Source organism: Lissotriton helveticus, chromosome 8, assembly GCF_964261635.1.
Source record: "Lissotriton helveticus chromosome 8, aLisHel1.1, whole genome shotgun sequence".
In the NCBI taxonomy this organism is placed as follows: Eukaryota; Metazoa; Chordata; class Amphibia; order Caudata; family Salamandridae; genus Lissotriton; species Lissotriton helveticus.
Window position 1 is genome coordinate 48,483,199 of NC_136069.1, and position 27,250 is coordinate 48,510,448.

The following is a 27,250-nucleotide window of genomic DNA, read 5'->3' on the forward strand; positions in this document are numbered from 1 at the left end:
TGTCACTAATCTTGCTATTTGTAAACCTGTGTGTGTACACTCATTTTCTCTTTGCTCGGCACGAAAGGAGCGTTTGATCACTTACACATTCCCTTTTATGTTTATCTAGGCCCTGTCATTACAAACTCTGTCTCTAGATCCAAAGAAAAGGAAGGTCTGTGCCCTCTTGACAATGAAGACCCTGACCGGAGACACAAAGACAGCCTTTCCCAAAGTGAGTGAGAACGGATTTAAGTGTTGCATGAATTAACTGATAGGGTGCAAAAATAACTTGTGAATTGATGCTTTTTCAAGGACACAGGAACACACGCATAAGGACAGACCTGCACCTTCCTTGCTTCTTACACAAAATGCCGCTGGAATTATCACCCTCTGTTTTTACTTCATGGTCTGATATTTTCAGATTTTTCAAACCTAGACTAAGTCGGATGCAATTAGGAGACGAATTGTGGGAATATGAAGACATCCAACCAGGGGAAGTGCTAATTAAGGCTTTTGAATCGGTGTCAGGTGGCATTACATTTGTACTGGATGCTTTAAAGCTTCTTGGCACTGACTATTAAGTGGCAGAGGTTGCGTAAGTCACTAGAGTGGATTTATTCAGGTTTGACTACTTTACGACATCTAGGAAGATTTGCTTGTTTGTGAATGACTCTGCCAGAGCATGGAGGTATTCTTTAGATTTTCTCTTCTCCGTGCACGTGAACATGACCAGTTTTATTACATCCCTCACTGAAGGATCTTTGTGACCCCTTATTTGCTAGCAATGTGCACCCTAAACAGTGCAAATTAAAGTGTGTTAAGGAGATGGTAGACTACGTGTGTGGGTGTAGGTGTAGGTGTGTGTGCATGTGTGTGTGTACACTGTGCTTTATTATACCCTTAAGTGAAGAATAACATTACACATATTAAACAATGAATCATATAGAATTACGCCTCTGCGTTTTATAAAATGTCTGGAAACCTGTACTTTGGTCAAACGTGTAATTATAAGCACGTTGAACATTCCGTTTTGCATAAAACAAAGAATTTCCTTCAATAGATTGAATGGGACATATACACTCACCATACAAATAAAATCTCAGTGAAATTGGATAATGTATGTAGCAAGCTGGCTCTTTTAATCTTTACCTTAGTTTAGTCCACCTTAGGGGTGGTACTAGCTTGGGGGTGGCACACCTACTTGACTAGCTAATTTTTCCACCTGTCCAGGTGCCAAAGGGGGCTCTGGACAAGGGGGTCAGCTTACTCTCCTGTGAGAGGGAGCCAGATTTTCATTTTAAAGGCTGCAGCTCTTTGAAGCTCAGCAGGTCATCCTGTGCGAGGGGGTGTGACACCCTCTTCCCGGACAGGCTTTTGTTCTCCTGAGAGCAAAATGCTCTACCCTAGGGCAGAACCGTGTTTCTGGTGGCAGGCTTGCAGAAACCAATCAGAAAGTACACCAGAGGCTGGTAGGTTTTCAAGGGGCACCTCCAAGGTGCCCTCTTGGTCCATGTATTGATAAACCCACACTGATTCCAGTGGGGGATTTATCAATAAGAGATGTTTGATACCAAACAACCCTGTCTTCAGTGAAGCCATCATGTAGCTGGGGAACTCGTTTTCACCAGTGTGCAGTACATGTTTTATAATGGCTTCCCTGACATTTATCCTGCTGTTATCCTGCCCCGGGAAGCCCTCTTTGCTGTGTGGTAGTGCTACGACACCCTGCAGGCACTTACCTCTTGTTCCGGTTGTCCTGGCTGCTGTGGATCCGGAGCGGTGCCCCCCGATCGTTTTGTGGCGTCGGAGGCGGACTGGCCTGGATCTTCTTGCTGGCTCCCGGGCCGGACGGAGCCTGCGGTGCTGCCCTTCGGGGCGCGGTGGAGGTGGTCGGAAGGCTGTTGTTCGTGTGGGCCGGAGGTCCTTCCTGGCTGATTCCTGTGGGGAGGAGGCCTTTGGTGGAGGCGCTGCCTTCCATTGCCGGAGCTCCTCGTGTATCCGGCTTGCTCCCCCTTTGTTCTCCGGTCCGGCCATTTTGATTTTGCCGCCCGGACTCGGAGAACGGAACCGGCGGCGTTGGGTGGCCGGTGAGGTCCCTTTCTTCTGGTGGCCCCCCTTCCTGCCCGGGGCGCTCTGCCGCTGGTCGGCGCGACTATACTTGCCTTTCTGTCGCCCCGGCGGAGGTTGGCGACCGCGCGGCCTTGTTGGGCTCTCAAATGGCGACCGACCCCAATTGTCTCGGCCGGGCCTGGACGAGCGCTGGAGGCCCGCCACATGGCCCGGGTGCCGAATACTGTAAAGGTTTTCCTACACTTAAGGAGGTCCTGGATGCCCTGCTCTCCTGGCGACTCTTGGTGGCCGCGCCTGTCATTACTTCGGAGATGGTTCCTCGCTACGGGCCTCCCGGGCCCCCACGACCGGATGTGGCTTTGCCGTTGCGGGGTACGGCTGGAATTATCCTGGCAGAATTGGCCCCGGCTACGACCGCGTCCGTGGGTGTGCGGACCTTGATGATGCCTCCTCCTCCGGCTCTGCCTCCTTTGCCTCTGGCCCGGGAGCTGGATTTTGCTCGGCCTGACTTTCATGACTCTCCCGGTTCCTTTTTGCCGCCGCTGCCCGGCGATCTCTCCTGTGCTGGCCCAGATGGGTCGGTTTCTTTGGACATATCCTTGGACCTGTGCCTGCATCGTTTGCTACACTTCGTGACTTTCCTGGATCTTCCGTGTTGTACTTCACGTGTATTTTCTGGACTGCCGTTGTATTTTCCTGCTGTCTGCCTTCTGTTCTTCGTGGCCTGGTCCTCGCTGGACCGGACTGTTCTCACTTTGGACAAACAGGGACAGGGCTGATGTGCACTGGCACCTGCGTGCGGTAGTCTTGTACTGATTTGGATGGTCAATGTGTCCTGGTATGGTTATGTGTAATTGTTTGGTGCTCTTGGACTTTAACCTGATAATCTCTGGCTTCCCGGGGTCTTGGAGCTTCGATTCAGGCGGGTGGCCGGGTGCGTTTCCTCCTGTTTCCCGGCCCTCCCCCGTGTATGTGTATGTATGTGTCTCCCATCCCGTGTTCCCTTCCCCTGCCCCTCCCGTTTTTGTCTTCTGTTTCCGACTTAACTTTACTCCGCTATATTTCGGGTTCTAATTAGGGCGACAGGCACGCTGCGGGGGGGGTAGGCCGTAGCCTTCTGCAGGGGTGCAGGGTGGGCTTAGGGGTGGGTGGGTGGGGTCTGTCTCTATTGGGGGGTCTTTTTCCCCCCTCATTTCTTCCTTTTTTTGTTCTATGGCTCTTGTGTATTCACCTTTTCGGGACTCTGTCTCCTCATGTGTCCCCCTGGGGAGTTTCTGTGGCGTTCGTATTCCGGTGTGTGTCTGATTGTGGCCCGCTGGTTCTTTTGGTATCGACTTTTTGGTATATCACTTGCCGGGTCATGTTGTTCTGGTTTGTCTCCTGGGGGTGCGTGATTTGGTGGGAGTCCCTCTTTTGTCCCCTTTTTCCCTCTTCCCCTTCCTCCTTTATGGGGGTCTCTTTCTTTCCGTTGGGGTGCGTATCGTATTGTATTTTGCATTGGGGGCCTTTTTGGTTCTGTCTCTACAATTTGGGTGGGGGCGGTGAAGGGTGAGCGCGGTTTGACTGATGCCATTGTAGCTTCTTTGTACGCCGATTATGTGTATATTCTTTGGTAGCTATGTTTGTATGGCTTTTTGTTTCATCCTGTGTTCATAAAATGGCGGCTTGCCGCGGCCCCTCCCCTGTTGTTCCTTCCACGGCCCGTTATTCTTCTGTTCCCCCGCCCCGTATTAGAAAATTAACCTTTTGTTATCCTGTTTTTGTTGATTGCTCGATGGCCTTTGTTGTTTCTCCTGTGCTCCTGGTGTCATATCCTGTGAGGAACTTATTCTCCTTTGCTACGTTTTTTACCGTGTGGTGGCCAGCCCGTGGGGTTGTAGGCCCGTATTTGTGAGCTTTCTTTGTACAATAAAGGTTTAAAAAAAAAAAATATATATATATATATATATAATGGCTTCCCTGATCAGTTGCACTGGCAGTAATAGAACTGACCAGCACAGGGGCATATCTGCTCATGAAGCTATGTCCTCCCATCTAATATTAAGCACCTTGCCGTAGGGCTGTAAGGGTGGCTTCCAAATACTACTTGCAGTGTTAGGGGACAAGGCACATAGGAATGTGTGACATGCCGCGTTTTCACTTTTGTCTGCACTAAAACACGTATCCTGCAATGGCAGCCTTGAATGTGTTTGGTGAGGGGTCCCCTAGGGTGGAACAATTTGTGCTGCAGCCCTTGGTGACCCTCTTCAGTACCCCAAGCCCTAGGTACCAGGAATAATATTTACTATGGAGTTACAGAGGGTGCTAAAGGTGTTTCTAATTGTAGGAAACATTTGTACAGTTTTGGGAAAGAGATTTGGCACTGGGGGCCTGATTAGAAGGGACCCAGTTCACTTCCATTCGAAATTACATCATTTACCAGACAAAACGTGGGGGTGACTGTCAAATAGGGGCCCTTTCCTACAATTCATTATTTAAATTAAGGAGGTTCTGCTTCCTGTAGGTGCTACAATTTCCATAGTGGACATGTGTACCGTAAGCAGAGAGTTAGTCCCGTGTCTGAAGGATCCCCTGAAGACCGAGAGAATGGAGAGTTCTAAATTGCTCTGCACAGAGAGGTGGGGGAATCCTAATCTGCTCAGCAGAGGCAGAATTGGGAGCCTTGATCGTCTTGACGCAGACAGAAGACAGAGCCATGATCCGCTAGGTACCGACAGAAAGGAGAGTCCTTTTCTGCTCGAGACTGACAGAAGGAAAAGTCAGAATATGCTCAGCACAAGTCACCTTTGCAATACTTCTGTAAAGGTGAAGTCATTCATATTCACTGTAACAAATGAGTCTCAAGATGCTAAGAGTAACAAATGTATATTTTCTTTTATAACTGAGGCTGAACAGTCTGAATTCAGCTAAATGAACGGCAAGATCAGTGAAACTTAATGTTACATTTACAGGCCTTTCCAACCTCCTTTGGGCTAACTAAGACACTAAATCCAGCCATGTACGAGACTCCTTTGTATCATGCCTTCCTCTAAGACAAGTTCCTGTTGTTGCAGTCTCAATCAGTGCATATCTTTAGGAGAGCACACTGTGCTTGAAGTTCACAAACTTCACATGAAGAATCCGATTACTAAACATTTACAGCTATTCTTGATTAATAACATCCTCCTTCATCCCCACTGTGGCAGGTGTGGCACTCTGACAGAAAGCGAGTGTTCAATTCCTACAGTATCAGCATGGGAACCATGCTCAAGCTTCAGTAAATCGTTTGAGTTTAGAATGATGTGTTGATTATTGTGAGCACAGAAGGTTCTGCAGATCGGCTGGTTCTTTCATTGGAATTGAACACAAAACAGTGGGATACTTACCCTTTAAAGAGGCAGGTATAATGTGTGCAGTTTAGAACAGTTTCCAGGAGGCTACAAAGAACGAAGGATGGCTGAGCGTTAATTGCGCAGGATTGTGACGGTATCTAAGGTCACAATAAACAAAGCTCCAAGGATAAGATGATAGCCATCCAATATGAATCAACAGGGATAGTGAAAATTCAAAACCCCATGTAAGTCCAAAAAAGAAAATTATATCCTGAGCTAATCACAACAATTTATAAAGAGTTCCTCAAGTAAATCACAAGAAAGATGATCTTCGTTTCTTCAGTTTATTCAACTAAAATGTTTTTTCTTTTCTTCTCACGAAATCTAGCCGCCAACACGTGTTTTGTCTTTTGATGGTATAGACCACAGGCTTCTTCAGGGCTATAGCTAGGCTATCGTAATATCCTGAATGGAATGGTGTCAATGTAATAAGGATAGTTGAATCAGAATTGAAAATGCAAAGGGGGACTTAAGTAAGTAGGTATAGGTCTAGTAAGTAAAACATCCAAATCGTAGAAGAGCTCCAGACTGAATAAGTATCTCGGAGTGTATTTCATCCGACACGTAAAACAGACACCGGCGTATTCATTCTGGAGCTCTTCTACGATTCATAATCCCCCAGATACTGCTCTGCCTTCTCTTCTAAGCACACAATCTACAGTTTAGGCAATGGTACTCCTTCCCTTATTGACCTTATTGTTTCCGGATGCCCATGGAACGTCACCACTGTTCAGTGTAGTGCTTTGAAGAGGTCGGTTCCAGTAGCCACCTTGGGACCATTTGCAGTGGTAAGTTTGCAAAACCTGTCCATACCTTTTAGGATACTGGAAGAGACGTGTGATGCGCCTCTTGCTTTCTTTAGTGCATTTCAAGTACTTGTGTAGATTACAGTGTCACACATACTTTATTCAGTTTGTCAACGCTGCACAAGCAGAAGATTAATTTTTCCTTTGGAACCATCAGAAGTTACTCGTTTTAATGGTACTCACATACACCCTGTCCCGTCTGACTGCTCATCATGGGTTCGACCCTAATAGTGGGCTCACAGCCTGGTTAAACAATACATACCAGGCCTGTACACAAGTCCTCACCCACTTCACATTAACCAGAATACTGCAGGTGCATCCATGACCCGTCAGGGTAATTAAAAAACAACGAGAGCGAAGGAAGAGAGAGCGAGAATTTCAGAGGGCCAGTGTGGTATCAGAGAGAACTTAGAGCTTTTTTCCCTCCATTCAATTGTGAGAGTGCGATGGATTGGATTGCACTTTAGAAGTTGGTTTCAGGGTGATGGCACAATTTCACCTTCCCAGATAAAATGAAGTCTTAGTCTTCTTAGAAATGTGTTCCTTTAGGGAGAAGTCACTGTTGAGGGTGAATGCAAGTGACATGGCGGATAATAGTTGAATCCGCCCAGGTTCATGTTGTTGAATCAGGTTTCAGCTAGTTAATGTCTGTTGTTATTGGTGAACAGGAAGTATTTAGTCCTGGTGGGGTTGAGATTAAGGTAGGTGCAGGGAGCCTTGTGTGTCATCCGCGTATTGGTGAAATGTCATGCTGTTGTTGGTGAGTACTCATTTAAAGGGTCCTACATACAGCTTGAAGATGGTGGGGGGACAGGATAGAGTCCAGGGGTGTGGGTTACTCTCTAAGTTATGGAAATCATCTGGGATCTTGATGTACCTATGTGGGCAAACCAGGTCTGTCAGTTGGATAGGTTGCAATTGAACCAATGGAAGACGTTAGTAAATCTTTTTGGAGATGTCAAGGGAGCTGATGAGACCAGGAGGCAGGAGCCGTCTTTGTGGTCTGTCTGCTGTCATCTACCCCTCATATGGCGGTGGTTCCATGATGATGTGTGATCTGAAGATTGATTGGTAGTTGTGAAGGTGATTGGTGTTGATGTGTTTTTGGAGTCTTGTGTGGACTGCTTTTTTATTATTCTTGAGGAGAGGATGAAGAGTAGATGAGTGACGGGCCAGTAGTTATTGGGATCTAAGGTCCGTGTTTTCAGCAGGAGAAGGACAGTCACTCACCTGTTAAATCACACCCTTGGGTTGTGCATTTTACAGACATTAAGCAAAAAATGGGGCATAAAAATGTACCTCACCTACGAGGCTAAAATACTTTCATCCTTCTCCACAGTAGCTTGTAGTTCCTCCTGGCTGACTGCTTGTGTGGGATCCTCTGAAGCAACATCTGTCCACTGCACTGATCATCTTCCATCTTTTGCCCCCTCCCCCTCTCCCCCAACTACCACATATCAGTGCAGGGTGTGGCCAAACAGGACTGTGTAGTCATAAGAAGCACCAACGGCATAAATGCCCCACACATTTTGTGTGGAATTAGCGTAAGCCGAGAGGCTCACCATCATTACTTCCACAAAATATCCTTTTTTAGATTCAGACGAAGCCATCAATGCAATGAAGTTATAACTTTTGGTCTGTATTTTATCTGGTTGTATACTGCTCTGTTTCTGTACTTTGGCATTTTTAGTAACTGTGGTTTTATATTTTCTGTCAACACTGTGCAGTGTAGGAAACTCACTAATGTCCGTTCTCAGTTTTGGAAAAAAACATTTGACTAGCCACTGCCATTTACATTTTAAATCATTTATAAAGATAGTTACCATTTGCGTGTACATACTCGAACGCTTTTTAAAAATAAGGTAAAACAAAAATTGGGCACTACATTCACAGAAAATGAAAAGTGCAGATTTATCCACCATCTAAAATTGTAAAACTCGACATCACATTTCTTTGACACTGATAACAATTACAATGCTCATTATAAAATTAATCTATGAAGACAGTTTCCTGCATGATCTAAATTATTATAATAAAATATTGCATTCTACTGCAACCAACGTCTTGAGAATAGTGCTAGTATGACATTGTCATTTTCTGTTGCATTTTATGATAACTAAAGCCGTAAGTGTCAACCGCTATCACAGAGGGCAAAAGGTATTGTGTTACAACTGGTCACCACCAGAGGCAATAAGTAATCCTCCCTGTCAGCTGATGTCCCCTGACAGCTATCGAAATCATCTCTACTCAATTCCAGAACTCCTTGACAACCTTCAACCAGCTCATCCGTCTCCACATACAGCCCATTACAACATTTGCATTGACCAATCTGTGCAGTAGGAATGTGTCATATAACAATAGTAAAATGGATGCCTTTCTCAGGAACCCAGGACTAGTTTGGTGGTTTTCTGCCCGATACCCCTCGCCTCTTGGAATTACTGATACAGAGAGCCTTGTTGACTCCAGACCAGTGGAAATACTTGCAGTTAAAGGATTTAATGAAACAACATGGAAGAATCTGTATTTCTGTACTGATTTCCACGTTTCGTCCAATATTTCTCCCTGACACTTGCCTACTTCCTGCCAAAGTCTACTGGTAAAATATTGCAGAGAAGCTGATTTACCAAGGTTCTCAATCTCGATTGAGTTGGTAGCTTTTGTTACTGGCTCCATCAAGATTACAGTAGGACTCGTAATGAGGCTCTCACTCCAAGAAATCAGTAACAGATCCCTCTGGGCTTTTTATCTGGCAAATTAACAGGTGTCTTCCGTCAATACACAGTCATCTCTGATATTTACGTCTATTCATGAGACAGAGGTGGTTTAGATGATGAAACACTTTGATGGAGGCCAACACTCCTGGGCTAATACTATTCACCCTATTCACTCTTAACAAGAGGTCATGTGATCCGGCTACCATATTTGAGATCACCGTCTAAAAGCACCAGAGTTCAAAATAAAATGTACAAGTAAGTAACTCGCACTTTTACCCTGTACTTCTTTTCTCTACCCGTCCTTCGTTGGAAACAATATAAATATACTAAGAGTGGTTGGCGCAGGCAGCAGCATTTTATGGATGAGAACTCTGGGGTATTGGTGACACTAAACAACTAACAAATGGGGAAAATATGTTTGCGAGGAGACTAATGGGGCTATCATCATCAACACCACTCATTTACCAATGTTTCATGATCCAAACATGAAGCGCATAGGACATATTTCAACACTACGACTGCTGCTTTATTGGATACGCTTGTGGATAACACCAGAATTAGTTGAATATAGAGACGGTGTAAGAGAACTCCTAGCAATTGATAGAAGTCTCACTTTCCCTTGGCTAAGATTTGTCAAGAAATGGCTCATAGAATTATGTCTCAATTCATACTGGACCGCGCCGTATAGCTTAATACCAAGTTGTAAAAACGTACTGAAGAGAACTTATTGGTTACACATGCTGAACGTACTCGACGGTGACCCAAGATTGGGAAGGCTAACAACCCAGTTTCTTACTATGAAACTGAACCCAAGCTTTGAAGAATTTCTTGACAATGTACAACCACATTTAGCAATAACACTTTATTTGAAACCAAGGTATGACATTCAGCAGATCAAGAGTTATACAGCAAAGTAGGGCACAAAGGGAGACCGCACCTGCACATTATGCACTACATGCACTTTAAGGTCTACCGAAAACACAGCACATATCCTATTCTTCTGCCCAGCACATGCCCGGGCAAGGAGGAAATGGATATGTCCATTGTGCAAAACACTGGTATTTAGGAAGCACCAAGATGCACTGTGTTAGAAGGGGCGATCTCAGAGGGCCAGGTTGTGCTCACCCGACCACCCCAGGACCCACCTCTCCCACTGATCTTGCCGAGTCTTATCGCGAGGTCCTCACCGGGGAGGACTTCGAGTCTAGGATCGTACACACTGAGCTCACACCACACTTACGAACGGACACCACACCGTTGAATTTCAGTTACAGGTTCTTTATAAGCAGTAAAAGAAAGAAGCACTCTTATGTACAATTGATCGAGGGATCACAAAGTCTTTGAGGGTTCGGGAAGAGGGAAGCGGGACAGTCTTTAGCCTTTAGGCCAGTACGAAGCGTACGAAGCGTACCCTACGCACAGCTCTCAATCCTCGAGCCGGGGATACGGAAGAGTGATGGTCGTACTGGCTGCTTCACTCACGTCGAGTCGGCTCGGTCGTGATGGTGATCTCGATGGTCCAGCCGGACCAGAGTACTCCTCGAGCCGCGACGAGGTCAGCAAGGCTCGATCCGGAGAAGTTCGTGAGGAGCCGCGACAGCGTCAGCAGGGCTCAGGTGGTCACAAGTTCAAGCTCGAGCCGCGACAGCGTCAGCAGGGCTCCGAGGTCTTAGAGTGGACGAGCCGCGACAGCGTCAGCAGGGCTCCGATGGTTACGAGTTCTAGCTCGAGCCGCGACCGCGTCAGCAGGGCTCCGAGGTCTTAGAGAGGACGAGCCGGGACAGCGTCAGCAGGGCTCCGATGGTTACGAGTTCAAGCTCGAGCCGCAACAGCGTCAGCTGGGCTCAGGTGGTTCAGTTCCTTGTTGCGAAGAGGGAGCCGCGACAGCGTCAGCAGGGCTCAGCGATGCGAGGTTGAGTTCTTCTCAGGGTCAGCCGCGATCAGATCAGCAGGGCTTCAGGTCCAAGATACAACTGCCCGTTAGTTGTCGGGCGGGCCCTGATATAGTCCATTGGCCCTTTGATGTCCGGACCCTCGCAGGCGGAGGCCTCAGGCCTTGGGGGCTGGTCGTTGGCGAGGTCCGGCGGTTGGCTCTTTGATCTCTTTGGAAGATGCGTCCGGGAATTCCCAGACGCCCAGCAGGTCTGGGGCCAGCCCTCGGGGAGGCCAGAGGGGCAATCGAAACTGGCCCACAGGGGGAGGCCAAAGGTGTGATAGATACCAGTCTCTCAGGGGAGGCCGGAGGTGCCATCGAAACTCCCTGGCTTATCTCACTCGGGGAGCCCTTTACCCCCCAGCCGGAACTGGCGCGCCTTTGGAGTCTGGGTTTCGCTGGGGACGTGGTCACGCTAGGCCCAGGGAGACAGGGATCGCAGGAGGGGAAAATGGCTGCCGGGCCTTGTGGGGCATGCAGGTTGTAGGCGCTAGGAGCCGGGAGTGGGACGGGATAAGCGGGGCTGGTCGTCGGTTACGGGTTCTGGGCGTACAGGGAGCAGGACGACCAGGGCTCGGGGTGCAGGCTACACTGACTGGGTGCTGCGCAGGGAACTCAGGGTGCAGGGCTACGCTAACTGGGTGCGGAGGAGCAGGGGCGAACCACGCCACGAGGCCGGGTCCAACACACTGATGGTGCTGACAGCTAGCACTGTACCGTATATAATATTTGCCTTATCCCCATATTTCTTTGTTGTAGGGATTATAAGAAGCAAAATGGGGCTAAAGCTGTGATGTCGCAATGAATAACGCACGTTTCAATTGGAATTTTTTTTTAATTGCACAAAACTGTTATTTTAATTGTACCATACCAAGTTTTAGCTGATTTTAAATATGTGTACATCAGGGGAATGTACTGGAATACTCCGTGACCAGCTTATACTGTTTTATCCTGAGATTGATGATCATTTTACTGACAATACTATATATATTGCCTGATGAATTTTAGACCATATCATGCGGGTGTTTAACACATGTATACAGTACAGTCGAGTATAGGCATTTGAATACATTGTGAATATTTTCTATTGCTGTGAAACTTTTTATGGCCTTTGGCCGGAATAAAGTATTTCAAGGAATTGATACTTAGAGTGGCTATTTCTCATTGTGGTATTGCAGATGGATGAGCAGAGGTGAAAGTAAGCAGATGAATATCAGCAGAAAACAGTGCACTGTACAATTACAACAGAAACCTAGTCTGCGGAAGCACACTGAGTATTCACCCAAAGAGAGGGGGGGTCTAGGACTGTAGCTAACCTTCGCTTTCTCTGCTGGTTGTTAAAGAGCTTGGTGATGTTGTAAATGAATGTGAAATCGCTATTTGATGTTTCCATGAATACAGAACAAGAGTTCACCATAGAGATGACCTCCAACAGCATCAAAGAGGAGGAGGAGGCCTTTCCCATGGCTGAACTGAACCCAGGGGATGTTAAAAACAGTCGCAGCCCTGCAGGTACATGTCCTTTTACTTTCTTTCTTCTCATCACAGGAATGTGGAATTATTCACCCGAATCAAGGAGAGCAATAACATTTGGCTTCAGTTTGTATTAGTTCTCTCACAGGGACTAAAAACAAGCTACTGGTGTGGCTTCACCGACCAAGAAAGACTGTAAATATATAGTGGCACATTATGCCCTAGATAATTTACCAACTTGTACCTTTGAGTTTGGCTTAGGCATTTTTGTGTCTGCACTCTTCTTTTAACGGCCGTGCTAATTCTGAACTTCTGTTCACTGTGCCTAAATATAAGTTGTCCCAGTGAGGGAGGCGGAGGGGTGCGGAGCCTTCTCATTTCAGAATTTTGTGTTGTAATGATCTTCCATTAGATTTCTCAAATATTTTGGTATTCAGGTGTCTTCTCAGTACCAGACAGTTTAATAGGTAAAAAGGTTGGTTAGCATTGCTAGACAAATTGTAATGTTTCATTAAACATTACCGATAGCTTTACAGATGCATAGATAAACAAAAAATGACTAAAATATTATGACCAAGTTCACTGTTGTAAAAACCTTGGGCTTATAGGATAACAAAGCTTTAGAAATCCACAAACGCTAAACTATAAGATCAGTGAAGAAAAACGTTCTTATATATTCCGAAATACATAGACTCATAAGAGGACACACCATGCAGCTGATACAGAGAAGGTTCGAAAGGAAGCGATAAGGGAAGTTGGGAGTCAAAAGAAATGGACTAAGATTTGAAGAATCCCTGAATCATGAAGCTAACGATAATCCTGGCTCTTCATTCTGCATGGTGCATTGTGACCAAGCTGTTCAAAGAAGGACACCGTACTCTCCCTTCCGTACTCTCCCATCTTGTTGAACTCTAATCCACGAGTGATGATTTTTAGTTTGGAAGAACCCTGAAAGCATTTTCAGACTCCATGATGTCCTTCAGCCTAAGGTTCTCATTCTGAGGTCACTTAAAGCAAGCCTATATTCACGGACCTAATGATCGGAAAATCACTAAAATCTATCAAAGAACAGGAAGATCTATTGCATGAATTGCAGTGAAATTGGTGTTCTATCCTTGAACAATCAAACTTTCATCTTTCCACCCATTCAAGCCCCTGCCTACTGCCCACTGCACTCCTCCCCCTCCTGGACCTACTGGCGCTGAATGACTGTGCAGCAGATGCACCACCGGTGCACCAAAGGCAGGCCTGTCTCTTTTTGTGCTGCTTCTCTTCTTGCTTGCCCATTCAGGCCCCCACAACCCCTCCAGCTCCTCCTGTGCTTTTCACCCTCCCACCTCCATCTGCTCCTAATCTGTTCTCTCGCATCTTCTTGCTTTTGCCCATGTTGTTTTCCTGCCCATTGTAGCCATCACCCCTTGCACTCATCTCATCTCCCGGGACCTACATAATGGCAGGCACTGAGCGTCTGTGCAGCGGGTGCATCGCTAGTGCACCAAAGTGAAGTCTGTCTGTGTCCTCTGCACCTGGACCGTGGCCACCACCACGTCCACTGGTCCGTTCCGCCCCAATGCAACACAAGTGCTACCCGGAACAGACCACTGCTGCCGTATGGCTCCACACTTCATGTTAGGACCTTTTTCCTGCTTCACTTGCAGTGTCCCCCCTACACACGGTCCCATAACTCATACACCACACCGCCCACCCAGACCAGCACGCCACATTTGACTCTCAGCAGATACTCATGTGCGTGCTCCTCAACACTCGAGCTCTAAGCAAACACTTCACCTGCACTGCGGCTGGATGATCGGGTTACACCCTTCAGGGCTGGAAATTTCAGCTGTAAGTTGGCAGTATACGCTGACGACTTGTTAATTTACACTGACAACCCGGTGGAGGTACTTCCCAGAGTAGAAGAGATAGTGAAGGACTTTGGCCAATACTCCGGGTATATGATTAATAACTCAAAAACTGAAATAATGTGCTGGGGGGTAGATAACTGGGGAGTAGCTCAAAGTAAACAGTTTAGATACCTGGGAATAATAATAACATCGGATCTTAACACTTTATCACAGACCAACATAAAGAAGGTGACAAAGGATATTGATCATCTTCTGCTGAGATGGCAGAACCTTCAGCTCACAATATACGGCCGGGTTAACCTGGTTCAAATGGTAATTTTGCCAAAGCTCAGATACTTATTTAACATGATTCCACTGACCTTCCCGCATAAATCTTTGGCTAAAATCCAGGGGAAAATAGGCAGCTTTATATGGGCGAATAAGAACTCTAAGATCTCCTGGAAAAAGTTAAAAAGCAGATTAAGGGAGGGCTTGCACTTCCGGACATCCTCTCGTACTCTTTTGCCTTCCAATTGAAAAACATTCGATGCCTCCTTTCCAGCCCCGATGATTCCAACTGGGGGCGAGTATTGAACACAATGGTGGAACAAGAGGGTGGGGGTCCCGGGTTCTTCTACAAGTTTGGTGTGCCAAAATTCTATAAAAAGGTCCGTCTAAAGGTTTTGAAACATGCACTCTTGGTCTGGCTTAGAGTTAAGGAGAAATGGGGCATAAAGTATTACACACACCTTGCCCCAATTTGGGACTCCCCAGGGCTGCCGTCTTGTTTTGATGATAGTCTCTCTCTTCCTATTAGGAGAGCAGGGATAATAATATGGTCAGATATAGTATCCTCAGAGGGGGTATTACCATGGGAGGTTCTTAGATCAAAGATTGGGGACTCCTTCTCTAGATTCAAGTACACCCAGATCTGCTCTTAGTTTGCCGCTGAGAGAGATAACATAGGTGGAAACTGGGATGTTGAGTCTTCTCTCCAATCCCAGAGTCCGATGAAGAAGGAAGTGGGACTCTGGTACAGGAAAATGCTGGAGGAGGAGGAATCGGAAGCCCCCCCAATGTATCATATTTGGAATACTTCTAGGTTGGAAGATGCCGCAGCCGCTCTTTATGACACTTCTCTCCATTTTGTATACAAATATGTCAGATCAGCCTCCTTGAAGAAAAATCACTATTTTACCATCAATAGGCTATACTACACACCCAAAAAATAGCTAAATTTGTGAATCCCCCCCATCTTGTTCAAGGTGTGGGTTAGCTGAAGCAGACGATGTGCATGTTTTTTACGATTGCCCTATATTGGTCCCCTTTTGGTCCATGGTAGAGAAGGCACTAGAAGGAATCTTTAAGGTTCAATTAAGCTTGAATACAGCTGGAGTGTTTTTTGGGCTTGATATTGATCTTATTAGCTTATTAAGGGGGGCACAGGTGGCGTTATTTCTAAGTTTAGTTTTAATTGCGCGCAGAGAGATATGTAAATTATGGAAGGACCCCAGTCCGCCCCTGTATGAAAGCTGGTTACGGGTGGCACTGTGTACTGCGCGCTTAGAATCTGGATTGGGGCAAAATGTAAATAGTATGGTGTGGGATCCTTTGGTGGAATGGGGAAGGGAAATGAGGCTGGTCTAAGGCCTCTTGTCCAATGATTACACCATGCCTCGGAATAAAGTGGCAGGGCAGGTTTGCCCAGGCTATTGCAAGATCATCAGCCGCAGGGCGCCCACGACGGAACGGGTTTAGTAAGTTTATTTGCACAGCTTTTGGTGGAATGAGGATAAAAAATAAATTTAAAAAAAACAACCATAGACTTCGACACCCCCTACTTGGAACCATGCACCTTAGCCTCCGGACAAACAGCAGCATCACCCTGAAAGGTACCTTACCGTACAGACCACCATGACCACATATAAACTTCCACAACCTCATTGCCTCCTGCAAATACATTAAATACCACCATGCCACACCACTAACTTGGACCAACCACTCCATCATACACTTCTAAATTTCCAGACCACAAGCAAAAGCACCCCCACCATCAACCTTCCCAGCCGAAACAGAAGGTGACTGGTGCAACGCCCTTGAAACGTACCAACCCAGCACCACCGACAACCTTGACAAGGATATCACCAACTTCAACCAGTGGATATAGACTTGTGCCAGCTCACTCGCACCCATCAAAATGAATAAACATTGCAGTACCTGTATTGCTGACTTACTGGTGATGAGAGCGAGGCGTGGGAGGAAGAGAACGTGTCCAATGTGTACTGCAATTTATTCGCTGTTTATCAATTCAAGATGATGATGAGATTTGGTGTATTAACCTGCTTCATTGCTTAAATAAAAAGATCTTTAAAAAAAACATTGCAGAACCAACCAGACAGGTCATCTGGTACACAGAGGAGCTCTGGTCTCCAAATGATACTGCAAATAGCTGGAAAGAAAATGGAGATCCAACCATGAAGCCAATGCCAGATCTACCTACAAGACCGCACTCGGGCACTATCACCATATCTTGAGAGATACTGTACTGAATGGATGGAGGCTAGCTCCAACAATTGCAAAGAGATCTTCTCTATCATCAAGGAGTTTACCATCCCAGATGCTACAGCCAACTCCATTGGCCCTTCCCAGGAACTCTGCGCCAACATTTCCAACTTCTTTCACAGCAAAATTGAAAAGATGTACAGTAATTCGAGCATCAACCCAACCCAAGGACATCACCTCCAACCTGTCCACCGCCAACCAAGACATTCTCCTAACCAACTAGAGAACACTCGTCAAAAAAGACGCCGCAAAAATCATGAAAACTGTCCACAACAGACCCTTGCCCCATCTGATTTATAACTTTGGAGGACCACTGATCAGTAGAATTCTCCCCCACATCATCATCTCTTCCATCATATCCGCCACCTTCCCCAAAGACTAGAAACACACAGCAGTCACAGCCCTCCTCAAAAAACCCTTCAGCCAACCCCAGAGAGATGAGCAACTATCATCCTGTCTCCCTGCTCCCACTCCCAACTAAAGTGATAGAGAAGAAAATCAACCAACAACTACCCAACTACCTTGAACTGCACAACCTATACAACCACACCCAGTCCAGCTTTCGAAACAACCATAGCAAGGAGACAGCACTCATCATTGCCACAGATGAGATCCGCACCATACTGGACTGTGGAGATACTGCTTGACCTCTCAGCTGGGTTCAATTGCGTATCAGACTACAGCCTTATCAGAAGAGTCAGACTCCCACCCTACACATCAGAACCCGAGAACCTGATCTGCAGAGCCCCCCCCCCCCCCCCCCCCAGGTTTATCACCCAGCCCAACCCTGTTCACCATTTGCATGCCGCCTCTCACTGACTTCATTAGAGCACACAGCATCTCCATCATTTTCTACGCAGATAACACCCAACTCATCTTATCAATGTCTGCCAAGTCCATCACCACCTGAACTAAAGTCGATGGGATCCCTTTAGGTTGCTCCTGGTTCGGGATAGCACAAGAAGGAGGGGAGGACTGCTCCTGCAGATGGATGAACTGTATTGCTTACATTTTTGCGACTATATGAAGGAAACACGTGCACTGAAGTGAGGACGGAGACAGGGCTATCTATGAGTTATTTTGTTAATATGTGGTTGCAAATTCTTTTTCCTAAGCAATACTATTTGGATGATGGCAGGTCCGAAGGGTAGGAGTTCTAGGTCAAGTCTTCCTTCAGATATCCCTGACTACTTCAGCTGGACTGATGCCAGCCAGGTGCAGAATCCTTCCACCTTCTTGTGCTTGTTTTGTGTGTGCTTCTGTTTTGAGACAGCCCCAGTGCATTCTGCTGTGAGAAGCTTCACTGTACCCGAAGGCTGTGTCTGGAGAACAACCTGAGTAGGAAACGTCTGAGGAAAAACTACCCAAAATATTTTTTTCATCAATTTGACATAGTTGTTCCACATCCCTGTTTATGAAGGTGTACAAACGTAGAACGCAAACCACCTCACTTTGGTCCGGTTCCTAGTCTTTAATGGCCATGGGAGTGCCCCACAGAATACTTAAAGGACTGCTGTGCCTACCCTGCTGAGAGAGAGAAGGAATCTGCTGTGCCCTCTATGAGGATTGGCTGTCTAGGAGGAGAGGGGCCCAGTGTGCCCAAGGGGACAGAGCTAGCCCTGCAGAGGGTCTCCCTGGTATCTCACGACTATTTCCTAGCAGGAACCACTTACAGAAGTTGTACCATTTATCTGGTCAGTGCTGCGTTATGTTATATGTTACGTTATTTTTTTTGTAGGACTCTCATATTACCTGGGAGGGTATTCTTTGCACGTATGAAAGTGGGGAAGGAAGGAGGGGGAGGTTACTGGCCTGTCTAGGGACCCATTGGAATAGCCAGGATTTTAGTTTGTTCTGGAATTCAACAATACAGCTGACTGCTCTGCTGTAGGGGAGTTCATTCCAAGCTTTGGGGCAAGATAGGACATTGATCAACCTCTTTCCTAGTAGATGTATGAGACGTGAGTGAGGAGGCTGGCCCTAGCAGTGGTGTCTGAACATTGTGTTGAAAAAATGCAGTTGTTGAGGTATGCTACGCCTTGGTTGTGTATGTAGGTATGTGTGAAGCCTTTGAAAAGGGCACTCTTATGGATTGGAAGCAAGTGGTCTTTAAGGTGTTTAGATACGTGTGCAGTGTGGTAGGTTGAATGTGAATCTTGCAATTGCGCTCTGTATAACATGGACTTTTTGGGTGAGTTGGTCAGTAATGCCAACACCGAGGGCATTGCCTTAGTTGGCCTAATGCTGACAAGGGCTTGCATGACGATCTTTGGGTGTTCAAAGTAAGTCATTTGAAGGTTTTTCTGAGTAGTTTGGAGATGTGGAAGCAGGTGGAGACACCTGTGTTGATTTGATGTGTCATGGAGATTCTGCTGTTGATCACAATAGCCAGGATCCTGGGTGCGATGAATGGGCAGATAGTCCATCCTAGCTTGGTGGACCACCACCTAGGAAACCAATGTGAGGTGTCTTTGCCCGAGAGGACCACTTCTGTTTTGTTGCTGTTGAGTTTAAGGCAATTACTTTTCATCTAAGTCTACTATTAAGGATATGCTTCTGACGAATTTGGTCTAGGTGGTGGAGGTATCTTCTGATAGGGAGAGGACGAACTGAATTTTGTCAGCGTAGGAGATGATGCTGAATCTTTGGGAGCAAATGATGCAGGTGAAAGGGGACATGTAGGTGTTGAACATTTTTAAGGCTCAAGCAGGAACCTTATGGGACGCCGCAGGTCAAGTTGGAAGCATCAGATTCAGGGTCCAAGGTTGATCGCTTAGATGTGTCATGAGAGGAAGGAGCTGATCCATCGTAATGCCCTGAATTCCCTCCTCCTGGAGACATAGGATGAGGGTGATATAGTAGACAGTGTTGAGTGCTGATGAGAGATCTAGTAAAATAAGTGCTACTGTTTCCCCTTTGTCCAAGAAGAGGTGGATGTCATCGGTGGCAGAGATGAGGGCTGTCTCTGTGCTGTGGTTGTGCCGTTATTCAGAGTAGGAAGGATCTAGGAGGTGGTTTGTACTGAGGATGTTAGCCAACTGGACATTGATGAGTTTCTCCAGTACTTTGGCTATAAAGGGGAGGAGGGAGATGGGCCTGTAGGTAGCTCGGGTCAGAAGGGTCTGCTGAAGGTTTCCCGAGGAGCAGTAGGATGGTGATGTGTTTCCAGGAGTCAGGGAAAGTAGCGGTGGAGAGGGAAGAGTTGAGAATTGGTGTAAGGGCTGTTCAGATGGCGTTGGGGCATTTGGCAACGATATAGTATGGGCACTGAACCAATAGGGCTCCTGAATGGATGGTGCACTGGGTGTTATGTTAATTATGTTTATAGAGCGCAACGTTACCCAAGGGTATCCTGGTCCTGGTATTAAATAGCCAAGTTTTAAGTTCTTTCCTGAATGCGAGGAGGTCGGTGGAGTTCCTCAGATTCCAGGGGAGGGCATTCCAAGCTTTGGCTGCACCTGTAATGAAACTTCTCCCCTCCTACATAGCTTTCTTCGTGGGTGGTACGCTCACTAGTTTGGCTCCTAGTGAGCGCAGAGTTCTTTAGGGCGGGTACCATTGAAACTGGCTAATCAAGAATTCAGGACCCTGGCCATGTAGCGCCTTAAAGACAATACATAGAGACTTGAAGTGCACCCGTTTCCTGATAGGCAGCCAGTGTAGTCTTTTAATTTACTTAGCGACCAATACAAATTTGAGGGTACCTGTCACAAGTCTTTCTGCCGCATTTTGCAGAATCTAAAATTTATTTAGGTGGCGCACTTGAAAATTCAAATAGAGCCCATTGCTGTAATCCAACTGTGATAAAATAAGGTATGAGATGACCGTTTGTAAACTGTCTTCTGGCAGGAAAGGTTTGACCTTTTTAATCAGCTTAAGGGAAAGAAAGGTGGCCAAGGTTGTGGCGTTTATCTGGTCCTCAAAGCTCAGTCTATCATCCAGCATAAAATCCATATTCTTTGCCTTCCTCGTAGGTTTAGGAAGGATGCCCAGCCACCAGTCCGGGATCCAGAAGTTGCCCTTATTTCCGAACATGAGGATCTCCGTTTTGCCTGAGTTTACTTTCAGGCAATTCTGTGTCATCCAACTTTTGACTGCTTCCATGCAGTCATGAAACTTCTTGCTCATCCCTACTTCTTGTCCTAGCAGCAGTGACACTACAATGTGCGTGTCATCTGCATATGAAGTAAGACTGCATCCATAGGATCTAATCCGGGGGGTCAAAGGCGCCACATAAATATTAAAGAGGGTAGGGCTAAGGGACGACCCTTGCAGCACTCTACATGGCAAAGAAAAAGGTTTAGAGTAGAATTTGCTTAGGGACACTATTTGTGTTCTATCAGTTAAATAAAGCTTTTAATAGCATCCATGCCTTACCCTTCCTTGACTCCACACTACAACAAACCGTCCATCAGGAGATCATGATGGACCTTGTCGAAAACCGCGGATAGGTCCAGCGTAATAAGGGCAGCCTCACCTCCTTGGTCCAGGGCTTTCCTAATTTCTTCTGTTGATTTTATCAGGGCAGACTCAGTAGTGTACCCTTTACTAAATCCATACTGAGTGGGGTCCAATAGCTTATTCTCATAAAGAAAGGTTTCCACTGTGGTGATGGTTGGCCAGAGGATCATTGAGGTTTCCGGATTGTATTGTGGGGGGGGGGGGGGGGGGGGGGGGGGGGGGGGGGCGGGGGGGGGCAGAGATGTTGGAAATGGCGTTGATTTTCTTTTTTGAGTAGTGGCTGTGTTTCATGCAGAGTTCCTAGGATGGGGTGATGGGTGTGGGGCTGGTGGATTGGGACGTGATTTCCGTCATTATGGTGAAGATTTCTTTGGAGGTGTTGAAACTGCTTTTGATTCTTTCGGTGACTGCTACGTGCTTGATGGTTTTGAGGCACTGGTGGTAGTTCCCAGGGGCTGATTTGTAGTAGTCTGTGTTGTCGTGGGAATGGTGCCATAGTTGTCGTATCGCACTTTGTGGGCAGAAGTTCACAAATGTAGCAGCTTGCTTATGGCTTGGACTGGGGCATGGGGGTGGTTTTCAAAGGAGTGTTGGGATGGGAATTGCGCAGGAGGTGATTCACTTGTTGCAGTTGTGATGGAGCATGCTAGGTTGTTGTGGTGGAAGAGAGTGTTGAGACCGAAGATCAGAGACCCAGATGTCCTTAGGGATTTTGTTCCATTGGCGATGGGCTGTCTGAGTGGTTATGAGATGGTTGCGCAAGTGGAGGCAGAAACTAATGAGGAAGTGGTCTGTCAAGGTGGGTGGCATAAGCTTGTCTACAATGGTGTCTTGAAAGTTGGTGAAATGGGGTTGAGGAGTTGTCCGGCTATATGGGTGGGGTTATTCACTCTCATGCTGAGGTCTTACAGCATAGGGGTAGAGTTGGGATCAGTGTTGTCCTCTAAGTTGAAGTTGGGATAGGTGAGTAGAAAAAAGGAGTTGGATGCGAGGACCAGAGGAGCGAGAAGATCAGTAAGAGTGTAGTTGAAATCAATCTGGCTCGGGAGTGGGGAGGGGGTGTTAATGTATTGCTAGTCTCAGAGTTGTGATGCCTGAGGTGCTGATTTTGGAGGCCATGTGATCTAGCCGGTCGCTAGTGGTAGCTGAGGCGGTGAAGCAATTGAGGCCCACTTAGTAGATGATAGTGATTTCTCCTTCAGGTTTGTTGGATGTCTTCTCCAGAGATCTTGTGCCAGTGGAGGGGATAAGCCGGGTGGGGGTATATCTACGGCTATTTCTGGAACAGATGCTGGGTTTCGGTGAGAAATAATAGATCCAGAGAGAAATCATGCAGGAGGTCCTTGACTTCCATGACATGTTTGTTGAGGAGTAGGCAGGTGATGGAGTGTGTGTTGGTGGAGAGCTTGGTGCAGTTCTGTGTATGGTGTAGTGGGTGGGGGTTTGGGTTGGGGCAGCAGAACCCGCTTTCTGTCTAGAGATGCTAGGGTGCAGTGTGGTGACAGGCATCTGGGGTTGAGGGCACAAAGTGTTTCAGCCAAGTAGCGTCTCAGGCTGCGATGGGTGGTAGGTGGAGTGGGGGGGGGGGTCTACTACTGGGCACTAAGGGGCTTGCCTTTGCCATGCCAATGATTTTATCTGTTCTGAAGCTACCATTAAGAAGAGTTCTGGGATGGTAGAGGAGAGGGTGATCGGCAGCACAATCAGCACTGGACCAGAGAATGCAGGATGGAGAGTGGAAAGGGGAAACGAGATACGTACAGGGAGAAGGAGCTGAAAAACAAGTAGAATTAAGAAGAGGAGAGAGAAGAAAAGATGAGAGAGAAGAAAGAGCAAGAAACGGAATGTCACAAATGGAAAGACTGCAGAAGAAGAGGGGCAGGAGGCAAACATAGGTGCAAAGAGACTAAGCGTAAAAAATGCGGCGGACAACGAAGGGCAGTAGAGGAGAGGCATTAGGGGTACAAGAGAGTCTGTGCCTAGCTCTTCTCTTTTTTCTCACCTCTCACAATGTAAAGTACAAGAGAGGCAGTATTAGGAGAAAACAAGGCCCAAAGAGAGGGACAGTAAATGGAAAGGAGGCACAAACTAACAGACCACAGGCATCAAAGCGTGGCACAGAAGGGAAGCAGTAGGCGTTAGAGGAGAAACATCATAGGTCCAACAGGGTCCGGAGTCTTGGATGGAGGACCGAGACACGGGAGTGGGGGGCTCCAGAGCACAACTCTAGGAGAAGTGTCAAGCAGGATCAGGCAACCTCCTTCTGTTCTGTGTGTTGTGATAATCATTTTGGCCCTGTTGGACCTGCAGTTGCCTATTAGCCAGTCGAGACTACAACTTGATCATCACAACGGTCTATACTGGGCAGCAGTTGCCTTTGGCCCATTCGGGTCCGCACCAGCTATAATTATCGCTTTTTTATAGAACAACGTCTCCTTAGAATGGGCCTAAGATTAATCACAATTTGGACAATAAATGTCGCAACATAAATAACAGTTCAAAAAGAGAAAGTAAACTACTTTGATAATAAAAGAGATTTAATTCAAACTGGCCAATGTGAAAAAGCATGATTAGTACTCAAGTACATCATACAATTCTAAAGCAAAATACAAAGTGTGAAAAGAAAAGAGATAAAGACATATGACTCAAGTTCAATCAGCATTCGTAAAGCACAGCACTGTCACCCGTAGAGTTATCTGGGTGCTTTGGATGTGACGTCTCTGTCGAAGAGCCACTATGTTTGTAGATTACCTAGCACTTCAGTAGTAGGACTTTGTCCACATCATGCTGTGTTTATAATTTTTAAATAAACATGTTATAATTTGTTTTCTTTTCATTTTCAGTAGAGCAGTCAAAAGAAGACAGTACAAGTGAGAAAGAGCCACATGCATTTGCTGACTATAAGAAAGTTTCGCCGCTGAAATCCACAACTGAGCTGCATAAAACAATTCAAACAGACAACAACCTTTTTACCTGTACAGTGTGTGAACAGAGCTTTACTGAAAAGGAGTCTCTTCAAGTTCATTTGGGGATTCACAGAGGGATAAAGCTCTTTCCCTGCAACAAGTGTGAAAAAAGCTTTACTCAGAAGGCAAATCTTCAGCGTCACATGAGAATCCACATGGGAGTAAAGCCATTTCCCTGCACAGAATGTGAAAAAAGCTTTAGGCAATATTGTGATATGCAACGTCACATGAGAATCCACACAGGAGTGAAGCCTTTTCATTGCACAGAGTGTGGGAAACGTTTTACTCAGAAGGCACATCTACAAGGTCACCTGCGAATTCACACAGTGGTGAAGCCACTTCCTTGCCCGGAGTGTGAGAAGAGTTTTACTCAGCATTGTGACCATCAGTGTCACAGGCGCATTCAGACAGGAGGGAAGCCTTTTCACTGCACAGTGTGTGGGAGGAGCTTTTCTCTAAAGACAACTCTCCAATGCCACATGAAAACCCACACAAGAGCGAAGCCGTTCTCCTGAAGTCAATGTAAGAAGAGATTTAATTGTAATAATAATCTTCAACAGCACCTGAGAATTGATACAGGAATTAAACCCCTTTGCTGCGCTAAGTGGTCAAAACATTTACTAAAAAGTCACAACTTCTGTTGGAGCTTAAAGTCGTACAGGAACAAATGAATCAAGAGTTCATGCAAATGTAACATCAGGTCTGTACTGAGACGGTCTATGAGGGGTGTCGATTTGCCTCACATGAGAAAGCTGAAATCCGAAATTGTAATACAAATGAGTAATAGTAATGAGTATGGTTGTCCATTCAGCTTCAAAACCAGGCACAGAATGTACAAATGTTGCTTATTTGTTTCAGAACAACTGTAACTCTTTCCCGTTACTAGACTGTTATCACCTGTTGAAGGTCTCGCAACAACTGCACTGAAGAAAGGTCCTCAAAAAGAACATTCATGAAAAAACTCAGTGTTCTGTTATGCAGTGTGAATGAGTCGAGCATTTGTTGGTAGTTGCCCATTATCATTCCAGAACTCGTAATAAGGTTGCCAATTTAAAGAAATTACTTTAAACTGCCGTTTCTTAAACACTGACGGCATATCATACAGATCTGGCTTTCAGCATTTGGCTTGAAGCTGAACCCCACCAAAATGAAATTGCTGCTATTCACCAAAAGCTACTAACAGTAACTAGTCCAACCCTGTCTCAGTGGCATAAGTCTGAACTGCTTGAGTCCCAACTTTACTTTTTTTTCCCAAAGAGGCAAAATAGAACAAGATAAATGGAGGAAAAGGGCTGGGCAGAGGCTGTGGTAGTGGATTTTACCAACAGGAGGCCTATGGGAAAAGACAAACCCATGCCAGTTTTACAAATGTTGAACACTAGTATTGAAAAACGCCCAAGGAGTCCTCTAGATATGGCGTCCATATTCAGTTTGTCAAAGTCTGCTCTTATCGCTTCAGAAATATCTCTTTTAAGAGACAGTATATCTTTTTGTACCCACTGAAAGACCTAGTTTGTCAATTTTTTGGAAGGTTAGCTTAAACATTATTTTGATCCAAAATGTTAACAAGTATTTACACATGCCACATGTTTACATCCTCATTCAACATTCACTCTCCCTGTTCACACAGTCCTTATAGAGGTTTTGACACTTGAACAAGTTGGTTTCAGAAGCATTGATTTGTTGATTCAGAAGTGAGAGTATATTAAAAACATAATCTCTAAAAAAAGAAATGGGATTAGTCTCCATAGACAATTACAACATTATCAAACTTGCTGATAAGGGGGGTGGTACTGTTTTACAAACTCTGTTGAAATTCTCCATCAGTTATATGTTATAGGTTATTACACCAAGCACAGGGGTGATCCCACAGAATGAAGTGATCAGTGTCACAAATGAGGTATAATGTGTGGGATTTCCTAGTCGAAATGAACTTGAATTCCTAAACAAAAAAATCTAAGAATTCCCACAATCTATCCCTTACCAGAGATTCACAAACCACTACAAAACCTTCCAATGAGAAATATAGTTTATAGATGGAGTTCTATTTTGGAGTCGTTCTGTAAGTGTATCGACTGATTCATACAAACTGTTGTATCATCTACAAGTGCTTATGTTACATAAAGTATGAATTTGAATACCAGCTTAAACGATTTTTTTTTGACTGTGTGATACAAATCTTGGTCATACTAAAAATACAATTTCTATATATAGTAATATATACCCAGCACACAACTTTATATGATAACAGAACTGTTTTGAACAAAATAGAAGGTTGGTAATGATCCCCACAGATGTTATTGTCTCTGTCACAGATAACTATAGGAGCTGGGTGTGCTCTGGACCTGGCAAACCTAGCTGGGATAGTTTTGAATATCTTCATCATATATATATATATATATATATATATATATATATATATATATATATATATACACCCCTTTTTGACAAATAGCACACATTGAAGACAATACATTGGTGATGGTTTCCTAAATTGGACGTGATATTTGGTCACTCTTGAAGTATTATAAATCTGGTTAAACTCCAGGTCAGGGGACATTGAATTCATCATGTACTATAAAAATAAGGTCTAGAAGGTACTGTAAGATGAATTTTGAGACAAGATAACAAAAAGTGACCAAATAAAGAAGCTTCTGTACAAACACTGGCATCTTGCTATGGATGTTTTAGATTTAAACAAGGATGAAGCATTTGTGTAGTTAATTGTATGTTGCCAGGTGACTGGGCTCTTACCATTTTGTCTCTATGGGGCTCTTCCATCTATCTCTGGTCATTTTAAGTCCCTGTGCCTTTTGGATTGAAACACTATTTTGAGCATGAAAACATAAAGCATCTTTTTTGTGTAAAACAAAAATGGATCGTGGATCATGAGAGCAATAATTAATCAAGATTTGAGCCATGGTACAGTTAAACATTTTGTGGAAGTACATGATGGTAAATATAAGAATATCTGATACTTTGGTATCAACGGTATCCACAAAAATCCCAGATGAGGTAACAGACTGTGTGATGGCATGAGTGGTTGTAGATATTCATGCTGAGCATAAGCC

The 27,250-nt window shown here is 45.5% G+C and overlaps 1 protein-coding gene across 2 annotated transcripts in view; it reads left to right on the top strand.

Annotated features, from left to right (window-relative positions):
• LOC144772339 (uncharacterized) overlaps positions 1–26,322 on the top strand; it is a 68,647-nt gene extending 42,325 nt beyond the window's left edge. The window contains exons 6-8 of one of the 2 annotated variants that reach the window (XM_078656587.1): positions 110–214; positions 12,278–12,388; positions 24,060–26,322. In XM_078656587.1, the coding sequence (XP_078512713.1) occupies positions 110–214; positions 12,278–12,388; positions 24,060–24,694 (851 nt within the window). In that variant the 3' untranslated portion in view covers positions 24,695–26,322. Of the gene's footprint in view, positions 1–109; positions 215–12,277; positions 12,389–24,056 lie in introns of both variants that reach the window. The other variant, XM_078656586.1, reaches the window with a different exon arrangement.
• Positions 26,323–27,250: the final 928 nt, after the last annotated feature.